Raw genomic sequence first — 24063 nt, 5'->3', positions numbered from 1 at the left:
TAATGGGATTGCATAAGTGTGCACACCCTCTTTTTTAACTGGGGATGTATCTGTTTGATGTTCAGAATTATGCACACTGGCCATTTTTGACGTTTTTACAGCAGCTGTTTTTGTCTGTAAATGTTTTTTTCTACAGTCATTAAACTCTCCATCATGTTATCCTGTGTGTCCATGCACACATAGGCTGTTATCAGCAGTTTTGGGCAGTGGTGTTTTTGAGCAATAAAAAAACCCCAAAAACTACTGGGTTCTGAGAGATGTTTTTCAGCTGTAAAAACACTCTAATGCTGATAAACGCTGATAAATGTTGATAAACGCTCAAAAATGTTGGTCACCAACGTTTAACATTTTTGATCCATTGAAAAAAAAAAAAAATGTATTTTTATCTTCAAAAAAAAAGCTAACGCGGAAAAATGCTAATAAACGCTATTGCAAAAACTTGAAAGAAGTTAAACTCCCTGCAAAGCTACTGGCATTTTGATAACATTATTTTAACGTCCAGTGTGCATGAGGCCTCAAACTCATGTTAAATAGGAGTCAGTACACACCTGCCATCATTTTAAAGTGCCTCTGATTAACCCCAAATAAAGTTCAGCTGTTCTAGTAGGTCTTTCCTGACATTTTCTTAGTCTCGTCCTACAGCAATAGCCATGGTCTGCAGAGAGCTTCCAAAGCATCAGAGGGATCTCATTGTTAAAATGTATCAGTCAGGAGAAGGGTGCAAAAGAATTTCTAAGGCATTAGATCAGGGGTATGCAACCTTTAAAGAGGTGGAGAACTACCTGAACAACACGGAAGAACAGTGTCGCCTCCTCACACCTGATTTAAACCTCTAATTGCAGTATTACCGTGTCACAAACGTGTGCATTGCACAGCAATCATGGGTTTAAATCCGGTGATGAGAAGGCAACATATCGCCTCTTCACCCCACCTATCAACACACACTCTGATTGCTTTTCAGAGGAGCAGCACTTGAATTAACCCTTAATTGCATTCAGCAGCGACACCTTATGGCTCGTTCACACATAAAGGGGTTGGTAAAACAGCAGCATATAATTTAAGGCTATGGCTAAGCGCAGGAAAGCTGCAGATACACTGCACCCACAGTGTGGGTGAAAGCAGCCCCATACTATTATGCCCAGTGTATTGCTTCACAATGACCTGAAGATCTTTTATTTCCTGCTGCTGGCACCACTCTGGAGACAGCTACCTAGCATAAGAGGTGGAGTGCAGTTGGTAGCACTCCGCATGGGACAGAAGCCGGCACAACAGAGCAGCCATCAGCTTATGCAGCACTTGCTCCCTACTACAACTCTAACTTTACAAGTCATCACTCTGCTTTGCATTCTGATGCTTTGGAATGGCAGGTAAGCAAACCCGGACTGAGATCTACCAGTCACCTCTCCACAATCTACAGGTTGCTGACCCCCGCATTAGATATATCATGCAACACCATCATCATCAAGTGGAGAAAATATGGCATAACAGTGACCTTACCAAGAACTGGACATCCCTCCAAAATTGATTAAAAGGCTAGAAGAAAACTGGTCAGGGAGGCTGCCAAGAGGCCTACAGCAACATTAAAGGAGCTGCAGGAAGATCTGGCAAGTACTGGCTGTGTGGTACGTGTGACAGCAATCTCCCGTATTCTTCATATGTCTGGGCTATGGGGAAGAGTGGCAAAACGGAAGCCTTTTCTCACAAAGAAAAACCTCCAAGCCCGGCTAAATTTTGAAAAAACACATCTGAAGTCTCCCAAAAGCATGTGGGAAAATGTGTTATGGTCTGATGAAACCAAAGTTGAACTATTTGGCCATAATTTCAAAAGAGTTATTTGGTGCAAAAACACTGCACATCACAAAAAAAAAAAAAAAATACCCACAGTGAAGCATGGTGGTGGCAGCATCATGCTTCAGGGCTGTTTTTCTTCAGCTGGATCAGGGGCCTTAGTCAAGGTAGAGGGAATTATGAACAGTTCCAAATAAGTCAATATTGAGACAAAACCTTCAGGCTTCTGCCTGAAAGCTGAACATGAAGAGGAACTTCGTCTTTCAGCATGACAACGACCCAAAGCATACATGCAAATCAACAAAGGAATGGCTTCACCAGAAGAAGATTAAAGTTTTGGAATTGCCCAGCCAGAGCCCAGACCTTAATCTGATTGAAAATCTGTGGTGTGTTCTGAAGAGGGCTGTGCACAGGAGATGCCCTCGCAATCTGACAGATTTGGAGTGTTTTTGCAGAGTGGGCAAATATTGCCAAGTCAAGATGTGCTGTGCTGATGGACTCGGTCTCATACCCGAAAAGACTGAATGCTGTAATAAAATCTCAAGGTGCTTCAACAAAGTATTAGTTTAAGGGTGTGCACACTTATGCAACCATATTATTTTCCTTTTTTTATTTACTTTTAAGTTTATTTTACAAAAAATCACATATCATGAAAGTTAAGAAATGAGCTCCAGTAGGAAGTATTTGCACCTTTTGTTTTAAAAATGACATACACTATACAGACATATTTCCATAATAGCATTAGACAAAAATGTCAGCAATATGAGAAATCTGTTGCGTTTCAACCCATATACTAGGGGTCTTCTTCAGAGGGTCAGGTCAGTCTGTTGAGAAATATGTGATATAAGTACACCTGTAACAGGGCACTTGCATATGATAACAGTAATATACAATGTATACACCTCATATAATTACCCGACAGTGTATGTCCAATAGAGGAAAAGGAGACTTCCTACATATAGGTCCCTTTAAAAGCTGCTCACTCTCTCACCCCCAGAGGGTCCCAGGGCACCGCCACCGCAACAAGTAAAAAGTGGCAGTAGTCCACCGATGTGGCTTACGAGAAGTCACACTAAAGAGTCACCCCCCCGACAGGCCAGGTGATCGGTCGGAAAAGGCGGGGAAAAGGCCACACCTGCAGCGGAAATCCAAAAAAGAATACTAAACAATATGTTCCTATATATATAAAGGATTATTTGAAAAAAATATATACATTTGGCCAAAGAAGTGGTCAGTTGACCGGCTACCAGACACCAATCCAACTGCATTCCATATATGCAGCTAGCAGCCTCTGGGTACTTGGCAACTATATTTTTGCTAAGCAGTGATGAAAAAATATATCAAGGAGTGAATTAAAAGAAAAAAGTAGATACATAAATTTGATAGTTAAACAAAATGATTAAACAGACTAGTCTCCCAGTTCCTGCCGCTGAGGAATACTGCTGTATGGTATTGGCCAGGTGATGAGCAGTGCCTGGTTTCCTCCAGACATGAGGATTGCCATTCAGGCCAAAGAGTTCAATCCTTGTTTCATCAGACCAGATAATTAGATTTCTTATGGTCAGAGTCCCTCAGGTGCCTTTTGGCAAACTCCAGGTGGCTTTTACTGAGTAGTGGGTTCCCTCAGGCCACTCTACCATACAGGCCTGATTGGTGGAGTGCTTTTGGAAGGTTCCCCTCTCTCCACAGAGAAACGCTGGAGCTCTGTCAGAGTGACCATCGGTTTCTTGGTCATCTCCCTGACTAAGGCCCTTCTCCCCTGATCGCTCAGTTTGGCCAGATGGCCCACTTGAGGAAGAGTCCTAGTGGTTCCAAACTTCCATTCATGGATGATGGCGGCCGCTGTGCTCATTGGGACTTTCAATCCTGCAGACATTTTTCTGTACCCTTCCCTAGATCTGTGCCTTGATACATTCCTGTCTCTAAGGGCTACAGACCATTCCTTGGACTTCATTGCTTGGTTTGTGCTCTGACATGCAATTAACTGTGGGACCTTTTTTATATAGACGTGTGCTATTTGAAATCATGTCCAATCAACTGAATGTACCGCAGGTGGACTCCAAGTTGTAGAAACATCTCAAGGATGATCAATGGTAACAGGATCTACCTGAATTCAATTTTGAGTATCATGGCAAAGGCTGTGAATACTTAGGTACATTTTCCCATTGTCATTATGGGGTATTGTTTGTAGGATTTTGAGAAAAACAATGAATTTAATCCATTTTGGAATAAGGCTGTATAACATAACAAAATGTGGAAAAAGTCAAGCGCTGTGAATCTTTTTTTTCTTTTTTTTTTTTTTCTTTTTTTGTTTTTATTGAACTTTATTGCTATCACAAGAGATGAACAACATCCCTTGTTATAGCATGGGCTGTAACAGGTCCTCTTTTTGTGGAGCGATCTAGCATCTATTACACCCCAGAGCTCTCCTCTGACCTCCAAAGCAGTCGAACAAACTGGTTTGATTGGATGCTTTACAAGCCAGTAATAGCCTGTAAACAAACCAACTGAAACCGGAAGTGATTAAATCTGCGTCACTTTTTAAGGTCACAGAAGAGATCGGTGCATGGATGTTCCTCCCTCTCTCTTCATAGTGCATCCCATGTGACAGGTCCCATGGGTCCCAGGCTCCTTGGTGGGTAAGGAGGGGCCCAGGAAAGGAATCCGTAAAAGTGTTTGGGTGGCTGTAGAGAGCCCTTTGACTGTTCTAAAAACAATACCAAGATCATGACTTCAGCCATGATCTTGGTAGAACTGCTCCCATCTCCTAAGGACAGGACATATATGGATCAAAGTTTGGCCACATCAGCAGGGACTGTATTGGGAACATACATGTATGGAACAGATCCATTTATACAACCAATCAGTGTGTTCTGACAGTGGACATGTCTCCCTGCCGTCAGAGTACAATAGCTCCATTGAAGTAATTCCTCTATCCACCTCGAATGTGTGGATGGGGGGGGATTGGGTCAGTTTTAGAGTGTCTGAAGTGCAACACCTCCCAGAGGGCTTGCACAATACTTATGCATTTTTGTACATCAGCTCCCAAAACTTTACTCCTGTGGCACTTTCTGAAATGTATCGCAATGCACACTGAATTTGAAGGACAGTAACACCCAGCATTGGTATCAGTGAGTGCAATAATAGCCCCCTGCATTGGTGTCAGTGACACATTATTGTTCAGTGGCAGTGCAATTTATACCCTTCCTGCATTGGTGGTCAGTGGCAGTGATATTTAAATCCCCTGCATTTTGGATTGGCTGTGGAAGTTGACCCTCTTCCTCCCCTGTGTTGTGGGCTGGCAGTAAAAGTTAACCCCCATCACATGCTTCCATGACGCTCTTCCTCTTCCTAGGATAAGGTTTTGCTTGCACTGTGGGCGGACATGACTCTGCCCACAGTACAGTCTCTCTCACTCGGTGTAGAAATTGGAACAGGCTGCAAAGGGAATACAGGGCGCCAAATAGGATGTTTATGAGACTCAAGGACTGGCAATTTTCACCACATACTGAATTTGTCTAATTTAACCTGTGAGTTACTACTTGTTTTTATTAAATATATGATTTATACTGCATTCAGTCTGGCGCCCCTCTGTTGCCATTTCTACACAGTCCATCGCTTCACTCTAGTGCAGCTGTTCACCCCTGTTTCTCTTACTTGGTGCCAGGGGCTGAAATACACAGCACCAAGTTTCCCGCTGCTGCTTTTTTATGGTTCCCACGCTGATGGTCCACGTGTTGGGCACCAGGGCTCTATGGGCTGCTTAATTCAATGAAAAACCAATTGAAAGTCTTTAAATTGGAGGGGGAATGATAAACTTACAAAACCGCAGTTCCAGAAATATTCACGCCTCTAAACTAGTACTTTGTTGAAGCACCTTTTTTTTATTTTATGACAGCTTTCAGTCTTTTAAAGTAGGAGTATATCCGTATCTACATCTTACTGTGGGAATCTTCTGTGCAAGAGTTCAAAATCTATTTGAGGGCATGTGTGAGGGGATCTCTTGTACACAGCCCTCTACAAGTCACCCCACAGATTTTCAGTTGTATTCAAGTCCAGGTTCTGGCTGGACCATTCCAAAACTTTGATCTTATTCTTTTGTTTTTAATTGAATTGTACAGATTATAGGTCACATTAAAGCTGGAAATATTTCTGAAGTGATTTATCTTCTCTGGTTTTATTTTTTTTTTTTTTTCATTTTTTTTTTACATGGGTATGCAGACTTTTTTTATCCACTGTATAAACATCCACTGTATAAACATCCGGTGTATTATACGTTACACTAAAACTAATATCCAGTGCAAACAATTCTAATGAACACATGTCCAAAGCTTATATTTCCAGTGAACAATTGGACATGTTTGTGTTGGGCATGTGTTCAATAGAATTGTTTGCACTGTATATTTAAGTGTATGTGTGAATATAAATAGAGATCGAGAGATATACACTGCTCAAAAAAAAATGAAAGGAACACTTTGAAAACACATCAGATCTCGATGGGAAAAATATAATGTTGGATATCTATACTAATCTAGACTAGGTAATGTGTTGGTGATAAAAGGATGCCACATCGTTTGATGGCATTGAAAATTATCAACCTCCAGGGGGCTGAATTCAAAGACACCCCGAAAATCAAAGTGAAAAAATGATGCAGCAGGCTAATTTATTTTGCTGAAATTTCATTGCAGCAACTCAAAATCGTGCTCGGTTTGTATGGCCCCCACATGCCTAACAACAACCTCGGGGCATGCTCCTAATGAGACAACAGATCGTGTCCTGGGGTCTTTCCTTCCTGCACCAGGGCATCACTGAGCTCCTGAACAGACTAAGGTGCAACCTGGCGGTGTCGGATGGACTGAAACATAATGTCCCAGAGGTTTTCTTTTGGATTTAGGACAAGCGAGGTTGGGGGCCAAACAATGGTATCAATTCCTTCATCCTCCAGGAACTGGCTGCATACTCTTGCCACAAGGCCAGGCATTGTCGTGCACCAGGAGGAACCCAGGACCCACTTCACCAGCATAGGGTCTGATAATGGGTACTGTGTCCAATGATTTCATCCCGATACATAATGGCAGTCAAGGTGCCATTGTCTAGCCTGTAGAGGTCTGTGCGTCCCTCCATGAATATGCCTCACCAGGCCATCACTGACCCACCACCAAACTGGTCATGCTGAACGATGTTGCAGGCAGCATAACTCCACAGCTTCTCCAGACCCTTTAACATGTGCTCAGTTATCTGATCTGTGAAAAGCACAGAGTGCCAGTTGCAGACCTGCCAATTCTGGTGTTCAATGGCAAATGCCAATCGAGCTGCACAGGGCCCTCAGGCCACCCTCATTAATTCGTTTCTGATTGTTTGGTCAGACATTCACACCAGTGGCCTGCTGGAGGTAATTTTGCTCATCCTGTTCCTCCTTGCTGCTCCTGCTGAGGGATTAAGGACCTTCTACGGCCCTGTCCAGCTCTCCTAGAGTAACTGCCTGTCTCATGGAATCTCCTCCATGGTTTTGAGACTGTGCTGGGAGACAAAGCACACCTTCTGGCGATGGCACGTATTGATGTGCCATCCTGGGGGAGTTGGACTGCTTAGGGTCTATAATTGTTATAGGTGTATTTTAAATGATCACAACAAAATATCAACCAGAAATCCCAAAAAACACATGATACAAGTGTTATAAATTTGAGTTGCAGTTCAGTGGGTAAAATAAGTATTTAATCCTCTACCAACCAACAATAATTCTGGCTCCCACAAACTGGCTACAGTATGTGTTTATGTAGTACACAGATTAGTCCTGTCAATAAGAAGGTGCTCCTAACGACAACTCTGTATGTATATAAAAGACACCTGTTCACAAAATCTTTCTTCCATTAAAACCTCTCCATCATGGGCAAGACCAAAGAGCTGTCAAAGGATGTCGGGGACAAGATTGTAGACCTGCACAAGGCTGGAATGGGCTACAAGACCATCAGCAAGAAGCTTGGTGAGAATGACACAACCGTTGGAGCGAATTATTCGCAAATGGGAGAATTTTAAAGTAACCGGCGCCCTCGATCTGGAGCTCCATGCAAGACTTTACCTCATGGGTTAAGGATGATCATGAGAAAAGTGAGGGGTCCGCCCAGAACTACACAGTATGAGCTTGTGAGTGATCTCACGGCAATAGGGACCACAGTCTCCAAACAACCCATCGGTAACACAATACGCTGCCATTGAATGAAATTCTGCAGCACTAGCAAGGTCATCCTCCTTTAACAAGGCACATGTAAGGGCCTGACTGAAGATTGCCAATGAACATCTAAATGATTCATAGAAGGATTAGGAGAAAGTGCTGTGGTAAGATGAGACCAAAATTGAGCTCCTTGGCATTAACTCAACTTTGCTGTGTTTGGAGGAAGAAAAATGCTCACTATGATCCTAAGAACACCATCCCTAGTGTCAACTATGAAAATAGAAACATGCTTTGGGGCTGTTTCTCTGCTAAAGGTACAGACCGACTTTGCCGCATTGAGGGGCCAATGGACGGCGCCATATATTGTAAAATCTTGGATGAGAACCTTCTTACCTCAGCCAGAACACTGAGGCTCGGTTCACGCCTAACACAGATCCGACTCACAGCAGGGGTCCGGTGTGTGCTGGTTTACTGTTTCAGGTCTGATTTCAGCCCAAATCTTGGGCTGAATTTGCCTCTGAAACGGACCAAAAGACTCACAGCGGTTTTCTGCAAAATGCACCGGACCTGTTGCGGAGATATGTGAACCGGCTCCATAGAGAGCTGGTCAAAATCTCCTGCTGTTGCGAATTGGATGCGGAGATCCAATTCGCAATGGTGTGAACCCAGCCTTAAGATTTGTCGTGGATGGGTCTTCCAGCATGACCATGACCCAAGACATACCGCCAAGGCAACAAGGAGTGGTTCAAGAAGAAGCACAATAAGGTCATGGAGTGGCCTAGCCAGTCTGCAGACCTTAATCCTATAGAAAATGTATGGAGGGAGCTGAAACTTTGAGTTGCCAAGTGACAGCCAAGAAACCTTGAGGATTTAGAGAAGATCTGTAAATCAGAGTGGACCAAAATCCCCCCGAGATGTGTGCATGCTGTTAACAAACTACAAAAAAGTCTTACTTCTGTGATTGCCAACAAGGGTTTCTCCCCCAAGTACTAAGTCATGTTTTGCTTGGGGATCAAATACTTATTTTACTCACTGAACTGCAACCCAATTTATAACATTTGTATCGTGTTTTTTCTGGGTTTTTGGTTTTTATTCTGTCCTTCTTTAAAATACACCTATGATAATTATTATTATTCCTTTCGTTGTAAGTGGGCAAACTTACAAAATCTGTAGGGAAGCAAGTAAGTTCCTGTGTGTGTGTGTGTGTGTGTGTGTGTGTGTGTGTGTGTGTGTGTGTGTGTGTGTGTGTGTGTGTATAGATAGAGAGATATAGAGAGAGAGAGAGATATAGAGATACACACACACAAAGTGTATATCTACCGGGTACGATAATACCATTACCAATACCATTTTTCTAGGTAAAAATATTTTTAATGGTGCTTTTGACATGAAATTTTCACCACATGTCGGTAACAGCCCATGCAATCCATACATACAAAGAAACTAAAACAAGTTCAGAAGTTAAGTTGTGTAATAAAATGTAATGACACAGGGGAAAAGTATTGAACACGTGAAGAAAGGGAGGTGCAAAAAGGAATGGAAAGCCAAGACCCCAGCTTAAATTTATCAGTAATTAGAAAGCAATCCTGCCCCTTGTCAGGGCAAATTAATATCAGCTGGTTCAGTCTCAACTGATGCCCTATAAAATGGTGTCTCATTACCAAGGTGTCACACAAGAAACCTCTCATGATGGGTAGAAGCAAAGAGCTCTCAAGATCTTCGCAACCTTCTTGTTGCAAAACATACCGATGGCATTGGTTACAAAGATTTCTCAACTTCTAAATGTTCCAGTGAGTACTGTTGGGGCCATAATCCAGAAGTTGAAAACATCATTTCACCATAAACCGACCACGACCAGGTGCTCCTCGCAAGATTTCTGACAGGAGAAAAAAAGAATTATCAGATGAATTGTCCAAGAGCCAAGGACCACTTGTGAAGAGCTTCAGAAAGACCTATGCCGCGTACACATGAGCGGAATTTCCGACCGTACGGGTCCGATGGAAGCTTTTCATCATATATTCCGACCCTGTGTATGCCCCATTGGACTTTTTCCAGACAGACTTAGATAGAGAACATGTTCTATATATTTTCCCGACGGAACAAATTACTATCGGAAAAAAACGATTGTATGCTGTTCCGACGCACCAAAAACGACGCATGCTCTGAAGCAAGTACGAGACGGAAACTATTGGCTACTAGCTATTGAACTTCCGTTTTTCTAGTCCCATCGTACGTGTTGTACGTCACCGCATTCTGGACGGCCGTGTGTATGCAAGACAGCTTGAGCGGAATTACGTCGGAAAAACCTTCAGAGTTTATTCCGATGGCAAAACCGGTCGTGTGTACAGGGCACTAGAATTAGCAGGTACAATTGTTTCAAAGAAAGCAATAAGTAATGCACTCATCCGCTATGGCCTGTATGCACGCTTCCCACGTAAGACTACATTGCTGAAGAAAAAGCATGTTGAAGCTTGTTTAAAGTTTGCTGTGCAGTACTGGGAGAATATAGTCTGGTCAGATGAGATCAAAATTGAACTCTTTGGATGCCATAATACACACCATGTTTAGAGGTCAAATTGCACTGCACAACACCCCAAAAACACCCCCCGTACCAACAGTGAAGTTTAGAGGTGGGAACATCATGGTGTGAGGCTGATTTTCAGCATACGGTACTGGCAAACTTCAAGTCATTAAAGGAAGGCTGAATGGAAAAATGTACCAAGACATTTATTATAAAAAAAAATCTGCTGCCATCTACCAGGATGATGAAGATGAAACAAGGGTGGACATTTCAGCAAGACAATGATCCCAAACACAAACCAAGGAAACTCTCAATTGGTTTCAAAGAAAATAAAGCTGCTAGAATGTCACAGCCAATCACCTGACTTGAATCCAATAGAAAGTTTATGGAAATAACTAAAGATCTGAGATCATGGAAGAGGTCCACAGAACCTTCAACATCTGAAGACTGTGTGGAAGAATGGGCCAAAATCACACCTGAGCAATGCATGCGACATGAAGCTGTCATTACCAACAAATGATTTTGTGCAAAAGTATTAAATAAATTTCAGTTGGCATGTTCAATACTTTTACTTCCATTTTATTACACATAAGTTCATTTCTGAGCTTATTTGTTTTGGTTTCTTTGTATTTATGGATTGATACTCTGATAAATGTTATCATATTAAAGCTTTCGCTTCTGGTCAAAAGAACTCTTATTTAACCAACCTCATATCTTATGGTTAACCTTATAAATGTATATTTATTATTTATTAACACATGGGTTGTTACCAACGTGGTAAAAATGTCATGTCAATGGCACCTTTAGAAATACATGTACAAAAAAAAGAGGATTTGGGACATTAGAAATATTACCTAGAAAAATGGTGACGTGTTGAATACTTATTTTACCCGTTGTATATACAATGGACATAAAAAGTCTACACAGCCCTGTTAAAATGTCAGGTTTCTGTGATGTAAAAAAATGAGACAAATTATTTCAGAACTTTTTCCACCTTTTTAATGTGACCTATAAACTGTACAACTCCAGTTGAAAAAAACAAGCTGAAAATGTTTAAATGTGTTAAAAATAATAAATGAAAAAACAAAAATCACATTTACATACGTTTTCACAGCCTTTGTCATGACGCTCAAAATTGAGCTCAGGTGCATCCTGTTTCCACTGGACATCCTTCAGATTTTTCTACAATTTGATTGGAGGCCACCGGTGGTAAATTCAGTTGATTGGACATGATTTGGAACGGCACACATCTGTCTACAGTGGATATAAAGTCTACACACCCCTGTTAACCACTTGCCTATTGGGCACTTAAACCCCCCTCCTGCCCAGACCAATTTTCAGCTTTCAGTGCTCTCACACTTTGAATGACAATTACTCAGTCATGTAATACTGTACCCAAATGAGTTTTTGTCCTTTTTTTTTCATACAAATAGAGATTTCTTTTGGTGGTATTTGATCACCACCTGAGTTTATTTTTTGCGCTATAAATGAAAAAAGACCGAAAATTTTGGGGAAAAAATGCATTTTTCTTAGTTTCTGTGATAAAATTTTGCAAATTTATTAATTTTTTTTCATACATTTTGGCCACAATTTATACTGCTACATATCTTTGGTAAAAATAACCCAAATTAGTGGATATTATTTGGTCTTTGTGAAAGTTAGAGAGTCTGGCTGTGGTGAAAATCATAAAAAATTGATCACACCTGATGTACTGGTGGCCTATCTCATTTCTTGCGACCCGAACAAGCCAGGAAAGTACAAATATCCCCCAAATGACCCCTTTTTTTGAAAGTAAACATTCCAAGGTATTTAGTAAGATGCAGGGTGAGGTTTTTTTGGCTTTTTTCCCCACAATTCTTTGCAAAATTATTTTTTTTTCCACAAAATTGTCATTGTAATAGGTTATTTCTCTCACATAGCATGTGTATACCACAGATGATGCCCCAAAATACATTCTGCTACTCCTCCTAAGTATGGTGATACCACATGTGTGGGACTGTTTCACAGCCTAGCTACACAGAGAAGCCCAATATGCAGGGAGCACCATCAGGTGTTCTAGCAGCATAAATTACACATCTAACTTGTTGACTACCTATTAAACTTTTGAAGGCCCTGGAGCACCAGGACAATGACACTGATGTGGCACTGATGACAGATGGCACTAATACGTGGTACTGATGACACGTGACCCTGATGACAGATGGCACTAATACCTGGCACTGATGGCACGTAACACTGATGTGGCACTGATGACAGATGGCACGTGACACTGATAACAGATGGCACTAATATTTGGCACTGATGACGTGACAATGATGTGGCACTCATGACAGTTGACACTGATACGTGGCACTGATGACCTGCCATCATTTAAAGTGCCTCTGATTAACCCCAAATAAAGTTCAGCTGTTCTAGTAGGTCTTTTTGACATTTTCTTAGTTGCATCCTACAGCAAAAGCCATAGTCCGCAAAGAGCTTCCAAAGCATCAGAGGGATCTCATTGTTAAAAGGTATCAGTCAGGAAAAGTGTCCAAAAGAATTTGCAAGGCATTAGATATACCATGGTACACAGTGAAGACAGTACTCATCAAATGGAGAAAATATGACACAACAGTGACATTACCAAGAACTGGACGTCCCTATTAAATTGTTGAAAAGACTAGAAGAAAACTGGTCAGGCAGGCTGCCAAGAGGCCTACAGCAACATTAAAGGAGCTGCAGGAATATCTGGTAAGTACTGGCGGTGTGGTACATGTGACAACAATCCCTCGTATTCATATGTCTGGGCTATGTGGTAGAGTGGCAAGACGGAAGCCTTTTCTTAAAGAGAAAAACTTCCAAGCCAGGCTAACGTTTGCAAAAACACATCTGAAGTCTCCCAAAATTTATGTGGGAAAATGTGTTATGGTCTGATGAAACCATGGTTGAAATTTTTGGCCATAATTCCAAAAGTTGTTTGGCGCAAAAACAACACTGCACATCACCAAAAGAACACCATACCCACAGTGAAGTTTGGTGGTGGCAGCATCATGCTTTGGGGCTATTTTTCTTCAGCTGGAACAGGGGCCTTAAGGTAGAGGGAATTTTATGAACTGTTCCAAATACCAGTCAATGTTTGCACAAAACCTTGCAAGAAAGCTGAACATGAAGAGGAACTTCATCTTTCAGGATGACAACGACCCAAAGCATGCATTCAAATCAGCAAATTAATAAAGATTAAAGTTTTGGAATGGCCCAGCCAGAGACCCGTCCCGAATCCTATTGAAAATCTGTGGGGTGATCTGAAGAGGGCTGTGCACAGGAGATGTCCTCGCAATCTGACAGATTTGGAGTGTTTTTGCAAAGAAGAGTGGGCAAATATTGCCATGTCAAGATGTGCCATGCTGATAGACTGATACCCAAAAAGACTGAGTGCTGTAATAAAATAAAAAGGGGCTTCAACAAAGTATTCGTTTTTTAAGGGTGTGCACACTCATGCAATCGTATTTTATTTTTTTTAATTTTTACTTCCCTCCACCTAAAAGATTTCAGTGTGTTGTTCAACTGAGTTGTACAGTTTTATAGGTCACATTAACCGGTTCCTGACCGGCTCACGCAGATATACTACGGCACAATGGCTCTCCTGGGTGAAATATCGTATGGGTACGTCCTTTCCTTTTTCAGCCACCAGAGGGCACAGTGGGGGACCCAATGCGCGTAGCCAGCAGGCACGATCAGTGCCGGCTACGCGCGTTAGCGTGCACGAGCACCAGCACGCGTGTGTGTGTGTACACACAAATCCCTGTGCTGTCAGAGGAGACCTGTCGTTTGTTCCTACTATGTAGGAACAGCGATTTATTTCCTCTCCTCCTCCTACTCGGTCCTATCCCGATACAGTTTGAACACACTGAGAAAACACACATTTAACCCCTTCATCGCCCCCTAGTGTTAACTCCTTCACTACCAGTGACATTTACACAGTAATCAGTGCATTTTTGTAACACAGATTGCTGTATAAATTATAAATGTCAGTGGTCCCAAAAATGTGTCAAAAGTGTCCGTTCTGTCCGTTGCAATGTCGCAGTACCGCTAAAAATCGCAGATCGCTGCCATTACTAGAAAAAAAAAAATAATAAAAATGCTATAAATCTTTCCCATAGTTTATAGACACTATAAATTTTGCGCAAATCATTTAATATACGCTTGTGATTTTTTTTTTTTTTTTTTTTTTTTTTTTTTTTTTTTACCAAAAATATGTAGAAGAAAATATATATTGGCCTAAACTGATGAAGAAACGTGTTTTTAGAAGAAAATTTATAGCAAAAAATATATTTTTTTTTCAAAATTGTCGGTCAAAAAATAAAAACTGCAGAGGTGATCAAATACCACAAAAAGAAAGCTCCATTTGTGGAGAAAAAAGGATGCAAATTTAGTTTGGGTACAGTATTGTATGACCGCGCAATTGTCAAAGTGATGCAGTGCCAAATTGTAAAAAGTGCTCTGGTCAGGAAGGGGGTAAAATCTTCCGAGGCTGAAGTGGTTAAAGGTGGAAAAGGTTCTGAAATGATTTGGATTTCTCTTTTTTTTTTTTTTTTTTTTTAACATGACAGAAACCTGGCATTTTAGCGGGGGGGGGGGGGGGTGTAGACTTTATATCCACTGTGTGTATGTATGTGTATAAATATGTATTGCACTAATAATTAGTGCAAACAATTCTAGTGAACACCTGTCCAATGCATAGAATTCCAGTAAACAATCGGACATGTTTGCATTTGATATGTGTGTGTGTATATATGTATGTATATATTTATCTTTTCATGTGACAACACTGAAGAAATGACTCTTTGTTACAATGTAAAGTAGTGAGTGTACAGCTTGTATAACGGTGTAAATTTGCTGTCCCCTCCAAGATAACAACACACCGCCATTAATGTCTAAACCGCTGGCAGCAAAAGTGAGTACACCCCTAAGTGAAAAAGTCCAAATTGGGCCCAAAGTGTCAATATTTTGTGTGACCACCATTATTTTCCAGCACTGCCTTAACTCTCTTGGGCATGGCGTTCACCAGAGCTTAATAGGTTGCCACTGGAATCCTCTTCCACTCCTCCATGACAACATCACGGAGCTGATGGATGTGGGAGACCTTGCGCTCCTTCACCTTTCATTTGAGGATGCCCTATAGATGCTCAATAGGGTTTAACTCTGGAGCCATGCTTGGCCAGTTCATCACCTTTACCCTCAGCTTCTTTAGCAGGGCAGTGGTCGTCTTGGAGGTGTGTTTGGGGTCGTTATCATGTTGGAATACTACCCTGTGGCCCAATCTCTGAAGGGAGGGGATCATGCTCTGCTTCAGTATGTCACAGTACATGTTGGCATTCATGGTTCCCTCAATGAACTGTAGCTCCCCAGTGTCGGCAGCACTCATGCAGCCCCAGACCATGACACTCCTACCACCATGCTTGACTGTAGGAAAGACACACTTTTCTTTGTACTCCTCACCTGGAGTTTTTTTTTTTTTTGAGGGGACAGCAAATTTACACTGTTATACAAGCTGTACACTCACTACTTTACATTGTAGCAAAGTGTCATTTCTTCAGTGTTGTCATATGAAAAGGATATAAAATATTTACAAAAATGTGAGGGGTGTATTCACTTTTATGTGTGTGTGTGTGTATGTGTATGTATGTGTGGATATACTGTAGATATACATTGTTGGAGGTATACTATACCAGCACCACATCCCTATAAATATTGGTATTTGTGTCCAAAAATATTTATATGCATGCAAAACTTTGGGATTGTTTAGCACTATATCACTTATTTATATAATATGTTTTTTTGATAATTAGGTTCATTTAGGGTTTGGGTACATATATTTATAGATACACACCCCATTGATTTTTGGATATATTTTATTTTCACTCATAGTGCTGCGCTGTTCTGTTGCTGCAGCGGTAGAAGGAGCTGGTATACTTTAATGGGCCAGATATTTAGGGATTGATTTACAAAAGATAAGTAGGCTGTTCAATTTTCAAGAGAGCTTGCACTTTGCAAATACATTTTTCCTTAGCTTGAATGGATGCTGTACTTACTTCCATTATCCAATCTTTTTCCTTTTTTTTTTTTTTTTTTTTTTTTTTTTTTTTCCTTGCATGAGATGAGTAATCTTTAATGTGATTTTTTTACACCTTTACTAAGCTAAGGGAATTTGTTATTTTTAACTTTAAGAAAAAAAGTTATACTTACCTGCTCTGTGAGATGGTTTTGCACAGAGCAGCCTGGATCCTCTTCTTCTCAGATCCCTCTTCTGTGCTACTGGCCCCTCCCACCTGTTGAGTGCCCCCACAGCTAGCAGCTTGCTATGGGGGCACCCAAGCCGAGTCACAGCTCCGTGTGTCCATCCCAGACACGGAAACCCAGACCCCACCCCTTTCTCTTCTTATTGACTGACTGACTTTGACAGCAGTGGGAGCCAATGGCGCTGCGCTGCTGTTTCTGCCAAAAGGGGAGAGCCCCGGGCTGCCAAGACACTGCTGCAACATCGCTGGATCTAGATGGGGCTCAGGTAAGTATTGGGGGGGGGGGGGGGGGCTGCTGCACACAAGGGTTTTTTTTTTTTTTTTTTCTCGCATAGAATGCATGAAGATAAAACAACCTTCTCCTTCACAACTACTTTAGGTAAATCAAGTGTATTCCTAGAGTCTGGTACTGGCTGTGATATGCTGAAATGGAGAGGCCACACCCTGAATATCAGAACTTCTGGCAGAAAAATGCTGCTTAAAATAATGCTATTGCACATGCGTTTAGGCACATCTAGCATTTGAATGTCAATGCATTTTATTGGCCAGAATATTTAATTTATTCTGCCCATTGGAATTCAATAATGCTCAAATGCTAGATACATCTAGCGTTTAGGCGCGTTCCATGTTTTTCTGCTTTTTTTAGCTCATCACTTTTTTAGCTCATACACCTTTTTTTTGGTGATTTTTTTTTTTTTTTTTTTTTTTTTTTTTTTTTCTTGGCCAGTAAACGCTCCCCTTCTAATAAGCCTGTGAACACCTATGTGTGCATGGATACATATGAGGTAGTGATGCCACTCCAAGCGTGTTGGTGTCTCTAATAACCGCCCTCCCCACTCACAACTTCAGGTGCAGGCTCTGCAACAGTGTAGAAAATTGAAGAAAACAGCTTAACAGCCGTACTCCGAATAACACCTTTTATTCGTGACAAAACGGTGTAGAAGATCCCAAATCTCTTACATCATGGTGATGAAAGGTACAGACAGGCTAACATGTTTCAAATCAATATAGATGCTTAATGGCTTATATCATAGCGTATGATTAAGCACCTATATTGATGTGAAACGTGTTAGCCTGTCTGTACCTTTCATCACCATGATGTAAGAGGTTTTGGATCTTCTACACTGTTTTGCCACAAATAAAAGGTGTTATTCGGAGGGCGGCCATTCAGCTGTTTTCTTCAATTTTCTGCATGGATACATAGGCTTGCATAGAGGTGATTTTACGGGCTGAAAAAAAAAAATACTCTGTCTGTAAAAGCAAGATTTTTTTTTTTTGCTTTGTGTGCATGAGCAAGGCTCCATGCATGCTGGGATTTCTGCTAGTTCCCTTGGCAGGACATCAATGCTTTTTTTTTTTTTTTTTTTTTTTTTTTTTTTTTACATGAGTTTAGGAAAGCTAATGAGTGTTTAGCATTTTTTTTCCACCAGAAAAAACACAAACCAGAAGGGTTTTATTTCTGCCTCTAAATGCTGGGCTTAAAATATGCCTCTAATCGTCCTAATGGGCATGGACACAGGATAACCTTGAGCTGCTTCTACAGGCAAAACGCACAACTCCTGTAGAAGCAGCGTTCTTTTAGCCAGTGTGCGTGGACCTGAGGAGTTATTTGTATGCATGCATACCCTTCTTTCCTTATCATGGATTGGTCATAACTGATTCACTAGAGCTATCTTGCATCCAATCAGAAACTCTGATAAGTAGACATTACTACCACCACCACAACTTGAAAAGTTAGAGCATATGGCCCCTAACACTACCAGAGCACAACAGCAGCTCATTTTCATACGTGGAGGGGCAATGCGGCAAGTTAGGCAGCCCATACAAAATTAAAGGGTTATAACCCACCGCGTTGCCCAAACATTTTAGTCCTGCATTTTTTTGCAGTGTATCCCAATGCACACTTAAAAATTTGATAGTACAGTAAACTCCACATTGGTGTCTGTGTTGATGGCCACAATTATAACACCTTATCATTGGTGTAAGTGGACCCAGTAATGACTCCCAACCTTCGTGTCTGTGGATGCAATAATAGTCCCCAGCATTGACGTCAGTACTGTAACCAATCTCCCCCACCCCTGTCACTTCATTTGTTTTCCCTCACTAATTGTCAGATTGCTACTGCTATATTTTTTGTATTTTTCATAAGTCGTCATACTTTGTTGCACACTCTCTGTATTTTCTAGGCTCAGGAAGAGTTGGAAACAGAAGGTTTGAAGGGGGAGTTTGACAGAAGGCAAGCCACTAAATCACTTGCCACCACATTAAACAAATTAATAGATAAATTGGACAATGCTGCTGAGGATAAGGGAGAAGAGACAGAGCCTGGGGAAAGCAATGAAGTCATGACACAAGGAAACAAGGAGCCTACTGCCAAAGCCCCAACTGGTAAGTGTGTAAAACAATTTTTAGTGATCATTCTCTTTGTCTATAGAGCAGGGGTAGGCAACCCCTGGCACTGGTGCCGCAAGCGGCATGGAAAGCCTCTTTTGCCGGCACGCGACTCCCTCCCCAACAGCAGAGCAGTGTAGGGAAGTGTCAGTGAGACGCTAATGCATTCCAGTCTCACAATTCCCCATGCCACACCTGCACTGGGGGGAAGGCACTGTGCCCCCACACATTGTAAAAGATGGGAAACATTGATTGGTTATCTAACTTTGTTGTAGCTGCGATTAGCGGCTCTTGTGATGGGGAAGAGAGTAGGTTGGAGTTCTGCTGAGGGGGGGGGGGGACGGTCCCTGTTTCCAGGAGGAGGACGACTGTGATTGGCCACTGCCAAAGCCAATGACAGTCCTGCTAGCTCCACCCACCATCTGGAGGAAGATGACTCTCTTGGTTGCCACTACCAGTCTCAGAAAGAATGATTTCACTGTGACTGAGAAAACCACAATCAGGTGACAGTTTGTGGAATTACTGTTGAGCTTCTGGGAACTTAGTTGAAAAAAAATAAATGCAATTTTATATATATATTATATTATATTATAATATGGCGTTTTGTGTCACTTACTGACCCCTCAGCTCTGCATCATCTACTACTTACCAACCTCTAAATCACCTACTTCCAACCTCTGAACACTGTGGCACTTACACCTGACCCTTGAATTTTGTGTCACTTACTACTGAACCCCTGCACTCTGTGTCCCTTTAAGCCACAGCCAGTATTCAAAGCAATGAAAATCACATCCAATTTTGCTTCGGCACTGGGCTTTTTCTCAGCTTCGGGGGCTCGAGCTTGCATATAGGCCAACTGCTTTCAGAAAATGCCCCTGACCTGAGCCTGACATCACATCACATGCAAGCACGTAGGCTGGATGGGAGAGGTGGATCAACGGGGATGAGTGTGCCAGGACAGGTAGATGTGTCTCATCTCTGTTTCCTTGCACCACCCTGCATATTGCACATATCATAGATGGGAAGAGGGTACAGTGGTGGGGCAGACGAGCGAAGGGGGTTTTAGCGGTGGAACAGAAGAGCAGGAGGGTACGATGGTGGGGCAGATGTGCAGGGGGTACAGTGGTGGAAGAGATGAGAGGGGGGTTCAGCAGTGGAACAGAAAACCAAGGGGGTTACAGTGATGGGGAAGATGAGCAGGGGGGGTTACAGTGATGGGGCAGATGAGCAGGGGGGTTACAGTGATGAGGCAGAGGAGCAGGGGGAGTTCTGTGATGGACCAGATAAGAAGGGGGTTATAGTGATGGTACAGATGTGAAGGGGGTTACACTGGTGGGGGATAAGAGCAGGGGGGTACAGTGGCAGGGCAGAGGAGAAAGGAGGTACATTGGTGGGACAGATGAGCAGGGGGTTACAGTGGTGGGGCAGAAGAGCAGGGGGGTACAGAGGTGAGACAGACGTGCAGGAGGTACAGTGGTGGCACAGATGTTCAGGGGGGTACAGTGGTTGGGCAGAAGTGCAGGAAATACAGTAGTGGGAGAGATGAGAAGGGGATTCAGCAGTGAGACAAGAGTACAGTGATAGGGCAGATGAGCAGGGGGTTACAGTGGTGGGATAGATGACCGGGGGGGGGTTTCAGTGTTGTGCCAGATGAGAAGGGCGTTACAGTGGTGGAAAACGTAAGCAGGGGGGTTCAGTGTTGGGGCAGATGTGAAAGGGAGCTGCATTAGTGGGACAGAAGAGTAGGGGGGTATAGAGGTGGGGCAGAAGAGCAGGGGGGTACAGAGGTGGGGCGGAAGAGCAGGGGGTTACGGAGGTGGGGCGGAGGAGCAGGGGATTACGGAGGTGGGGCGGAGGAGCAGGGGGTTACGGAGGTGGGGCGGAGGAGCAGGGGGTTACGGAGGTGGGGCGGAGGAGCAGGGGGTTACGGAGGTGGGGCGGAGGAGCAGGGGGTTACGGAGATGGGGCGGAGGAGCAGGGGGTTACGGAGGTGGGGCGGAGGAGCAGGGGGCTACGGAGGTGGGGTTACGGAGGTGGGGCGGAGGAGCAGGGAGTTACGGAGGTGGGGCGGAGGAGCAGGGGGTTACGGAGGTGGGGCGGTAGAGCAGGGGGGTACAGTGGAGGGGGAAGAAGAGAAAGGTGGTACATTGGAGGGACAGATGAGCAGGGGGTTATAGTGATGGAGCAGAAGAGCAGGGGGAACAGTGGTGGGGCAGATGAGAAAGGTGTTACATTGTTGTAGCACATGAGCAGGGGGTTTACAGTGGTGGGACAGAAGAGCAGGGTGGTACAGTGGTGGGGCAGATGACCAGGGGGTTACAGTGGTGGGACAGAAGAGCAGGGTGGTACAGTGGTGGGGCAGATGTGCAGGGGGTTACAGTGGTGGGGCAGATGAGCAGGGTAGTACAGTGGGGGAACAGATTTGCAGGGGGTACAGTTATCTGAGGTGTGAAGATGCAGGAATTAGGGCTGATCTGAGTACTGGAGGTACAGGAATTGGGGGTGATCTAAGGCATGAGAGTGCAGGATGTTAATTAGTCGCTATTATTCAAGTAGTTTACAGCTTTTAATTTATAAAAAATCCTTTTCGTGATTGAGAGTGTGAAGTTATAATTTTTTGTTATAAAATCGGCAAGCTCAAGTTCTTTGAAACTATTTTTTGGCACACTGTACTCAAAAGGTTGCCTACCCCTGCTATAGAGCCAATTTATTCCCGAGCACTGATGCAGACAACAGTAAACTGTCTACATTAGTACTTGCCCCTAAAACGGCAAAAGCAGTTAGTATGTGTGTGTGTATGAAGGAGATAGATTGTGAGGTAAATTATATACTGTGCGTACTTGTGTGTGATTTACACATACACTGCTTTTGCTGTTTAAGGGGCACATACATGTAGACTGTGTTTTTGTTGTGTATTTTATTTTTTGGGCGCTAGATTCTGTCTTTGAAATGACATAAATATTATAATAAGTGTTGCTGCCCTCATAAAAATGCTGTTGCTGGCTTAAAGTTCATCTTTGGAATATGTTACATGTTCTACTCATATTTAGTGTCCTTCTCACCCCTTCCCCTGTGACTACAGGCAGGGGAACCTCTCCCTGCAATCGCTGTCATATTTTAATATTGGCGCTGTTGGCACAGGCGTGTAATTCATTCACAGGAATCTGAATGAAGAAACTAGAGGTCCATCTGCTTTGCACAGATGGCTTGAGAGGTGAATGCAGAATGAGCCGATGAGTGCCCTCATAGTTGATTGACATTTCCTTCAGCTTTCTAACTGCTCTACAGTGGTAAAGCTGCAAAATAGGTGCATTTATTTTTTCCTAAAAGGTGAACTTAGCCTTCATATTGTTTCATTGACTTGGTACCAGCACAATGCCTGTGAAGTCAGATTAACCACTTAAGGACCGAGCCTCTTTCTGAGATTTGGTGTTTTACAAGTTAAAAAAACTTTTTTAAAATGTGCCCCGTCCTGCAGAGCTCATGTGCAGAAGGGAGCACATACGCGAGCAGCGCCCGCATATAAAAACGGTGTTCAAACCACACACGTGAGGTATCACTGCAATCGTTAGAGGGAGAGGAATAATTCTAGCCCTAGACCTCCTCTTTAACTCAAAACATGCAACCTGTAATATTTTTTTTAAACGTTGCCTATGGAGATTTTTAAGGGTAAAAGTTTGTCGCCATTCCACGAGCGGGCGCAATTTTGAAGCATGACATGTTGGGTATCCATTTACTCAGCATAACATTATATTTCACAATATAAAAAAATTGGGCTAACTTTACGGTTTTTTATTTTTTAATTCAAAAAAGTGTATTTTTTCCCAAAAAAAGGGCGCTTGTAAGACCGCTGCACAACTACGGTGTGACAGAAAGTATTGCAACAAACGCCATATTATTCTCTAGGGTGTGTATATGTGTATGTATATATATATATATATATATATGTGTATGTATATGTATATGTGTATGTATATGTATGTATGTATGTATGTATATATGTATATATATATATATATATATATATATATATATATATAGACACACACTGGGGACGGAAAGTATTCAGACCCCCTTAAATTTTTCAATCTTTGTTATATTGCAGCTATCTGCTAAAATCATTTAAGTTCATTTTTTCCCTCATTAATGTACACACAGCACCCCATATTGACAGAAAAACACAGAATTGTTGACATTTTTGCAGATTTATTAAAAAAGAAAAACTGAAATATCACATGGTCCTAAGTATTTAGTAGAAGCACCCTTTGATCTAATACAGCCATGAGTCTTTTTGTGAAAGATGCAACAAGTTTTTCACACCTGGATTTGGGGATCCTCTGCCATTCCTCCTTGCAGATCCTCTCCAGTTCTGTCAGGTTGGATGGTAACGTTGGTGGACAGCCATTTTTAGGTCTCTCCAGAGATGCTCAATTGGGTTTAAGTCAGGGCTCTGGCTGGGCCATTCAAGAACAGCCACTCCTTCGTTATTTTAGCTGTGTGCTTAGGGTCATTGTCTTGTTGGAAGGAAAACCTTCGGCCCAGTCTGAGGTCCTGAGCACTCTGGAGAAGGTTTTCGTCTGGAATATCCCTGTACTTGACCGCATTCATCTTTGCCTCGATTGCAACCAGTCGTCCTGTCCCTGCACCACCATGCTTCACTGTTGGGACTGTATACAGGTGATGAGCAGTGCCTGTTTTTCTCCACACATACCGCTTAGCATTAATCCAAAAAGTTCTATCTTGGTCTCATCAGACCAGAGAATCTTATTTCTCACCATTTTGAGTCCTTCAGGTGTTTTTTTACCAAACTCCATGTGGGCTTTCATGTGCCCCTCTCCCGCCGCCAATTAAAAGTGATCTCACGGCGAATCTGCCGCAGATACCATTTTTATCTGAAAGCCAGATGAAGAAGA

At 42.5% G+C, this 24063-nt stretch overlaps 1 protein-coding gene across 2 annotated transcripts in view; it reads left to right on the top strand.

The window, feature by feature from the left end:
- OS9 (OS9 endoplasmic reticulum lectin) overlaps nucleotides 1-24063 on the top strand; it is a 160689-nt gene that overhangs the window by 118134 nt on the left and 18492 nt on the right. For both annotated transcript variants that reach the window (XM_073613755.1, XM_073613754.1), the window contains exon 12: nucleotides 18946-19147. In XM_073613755.1, the coding sequence (XP_073469856.1) occupies nucleotides 18946-19147 (202 nt within the window). The remainder of the gene's footprint in view (nucleotides 1-18945; nucleotides 19148-24063) is intronic.

This window comes from Aquarana catesbeiana, linkage group LG02, assembly GCF_042186555.1.
Source record: "Aquarana catesbeiana isolate 2022-GZ linkage group LG02, ASM4218655v1, whole genome shotgun sequence".
In the NCBI taxonomy this organism is placed as follows: Eukaryota; Metazoa; Chordata; class Amphibia; order Anura; family Ranidae; genus Aquarana; species Aquarana catesbeiana.
The sequence above is the reverse complement of the archived record's forward strand: the minus strand, read 5'-3'. Positions and strand labels throughout refer to the sequence as shown.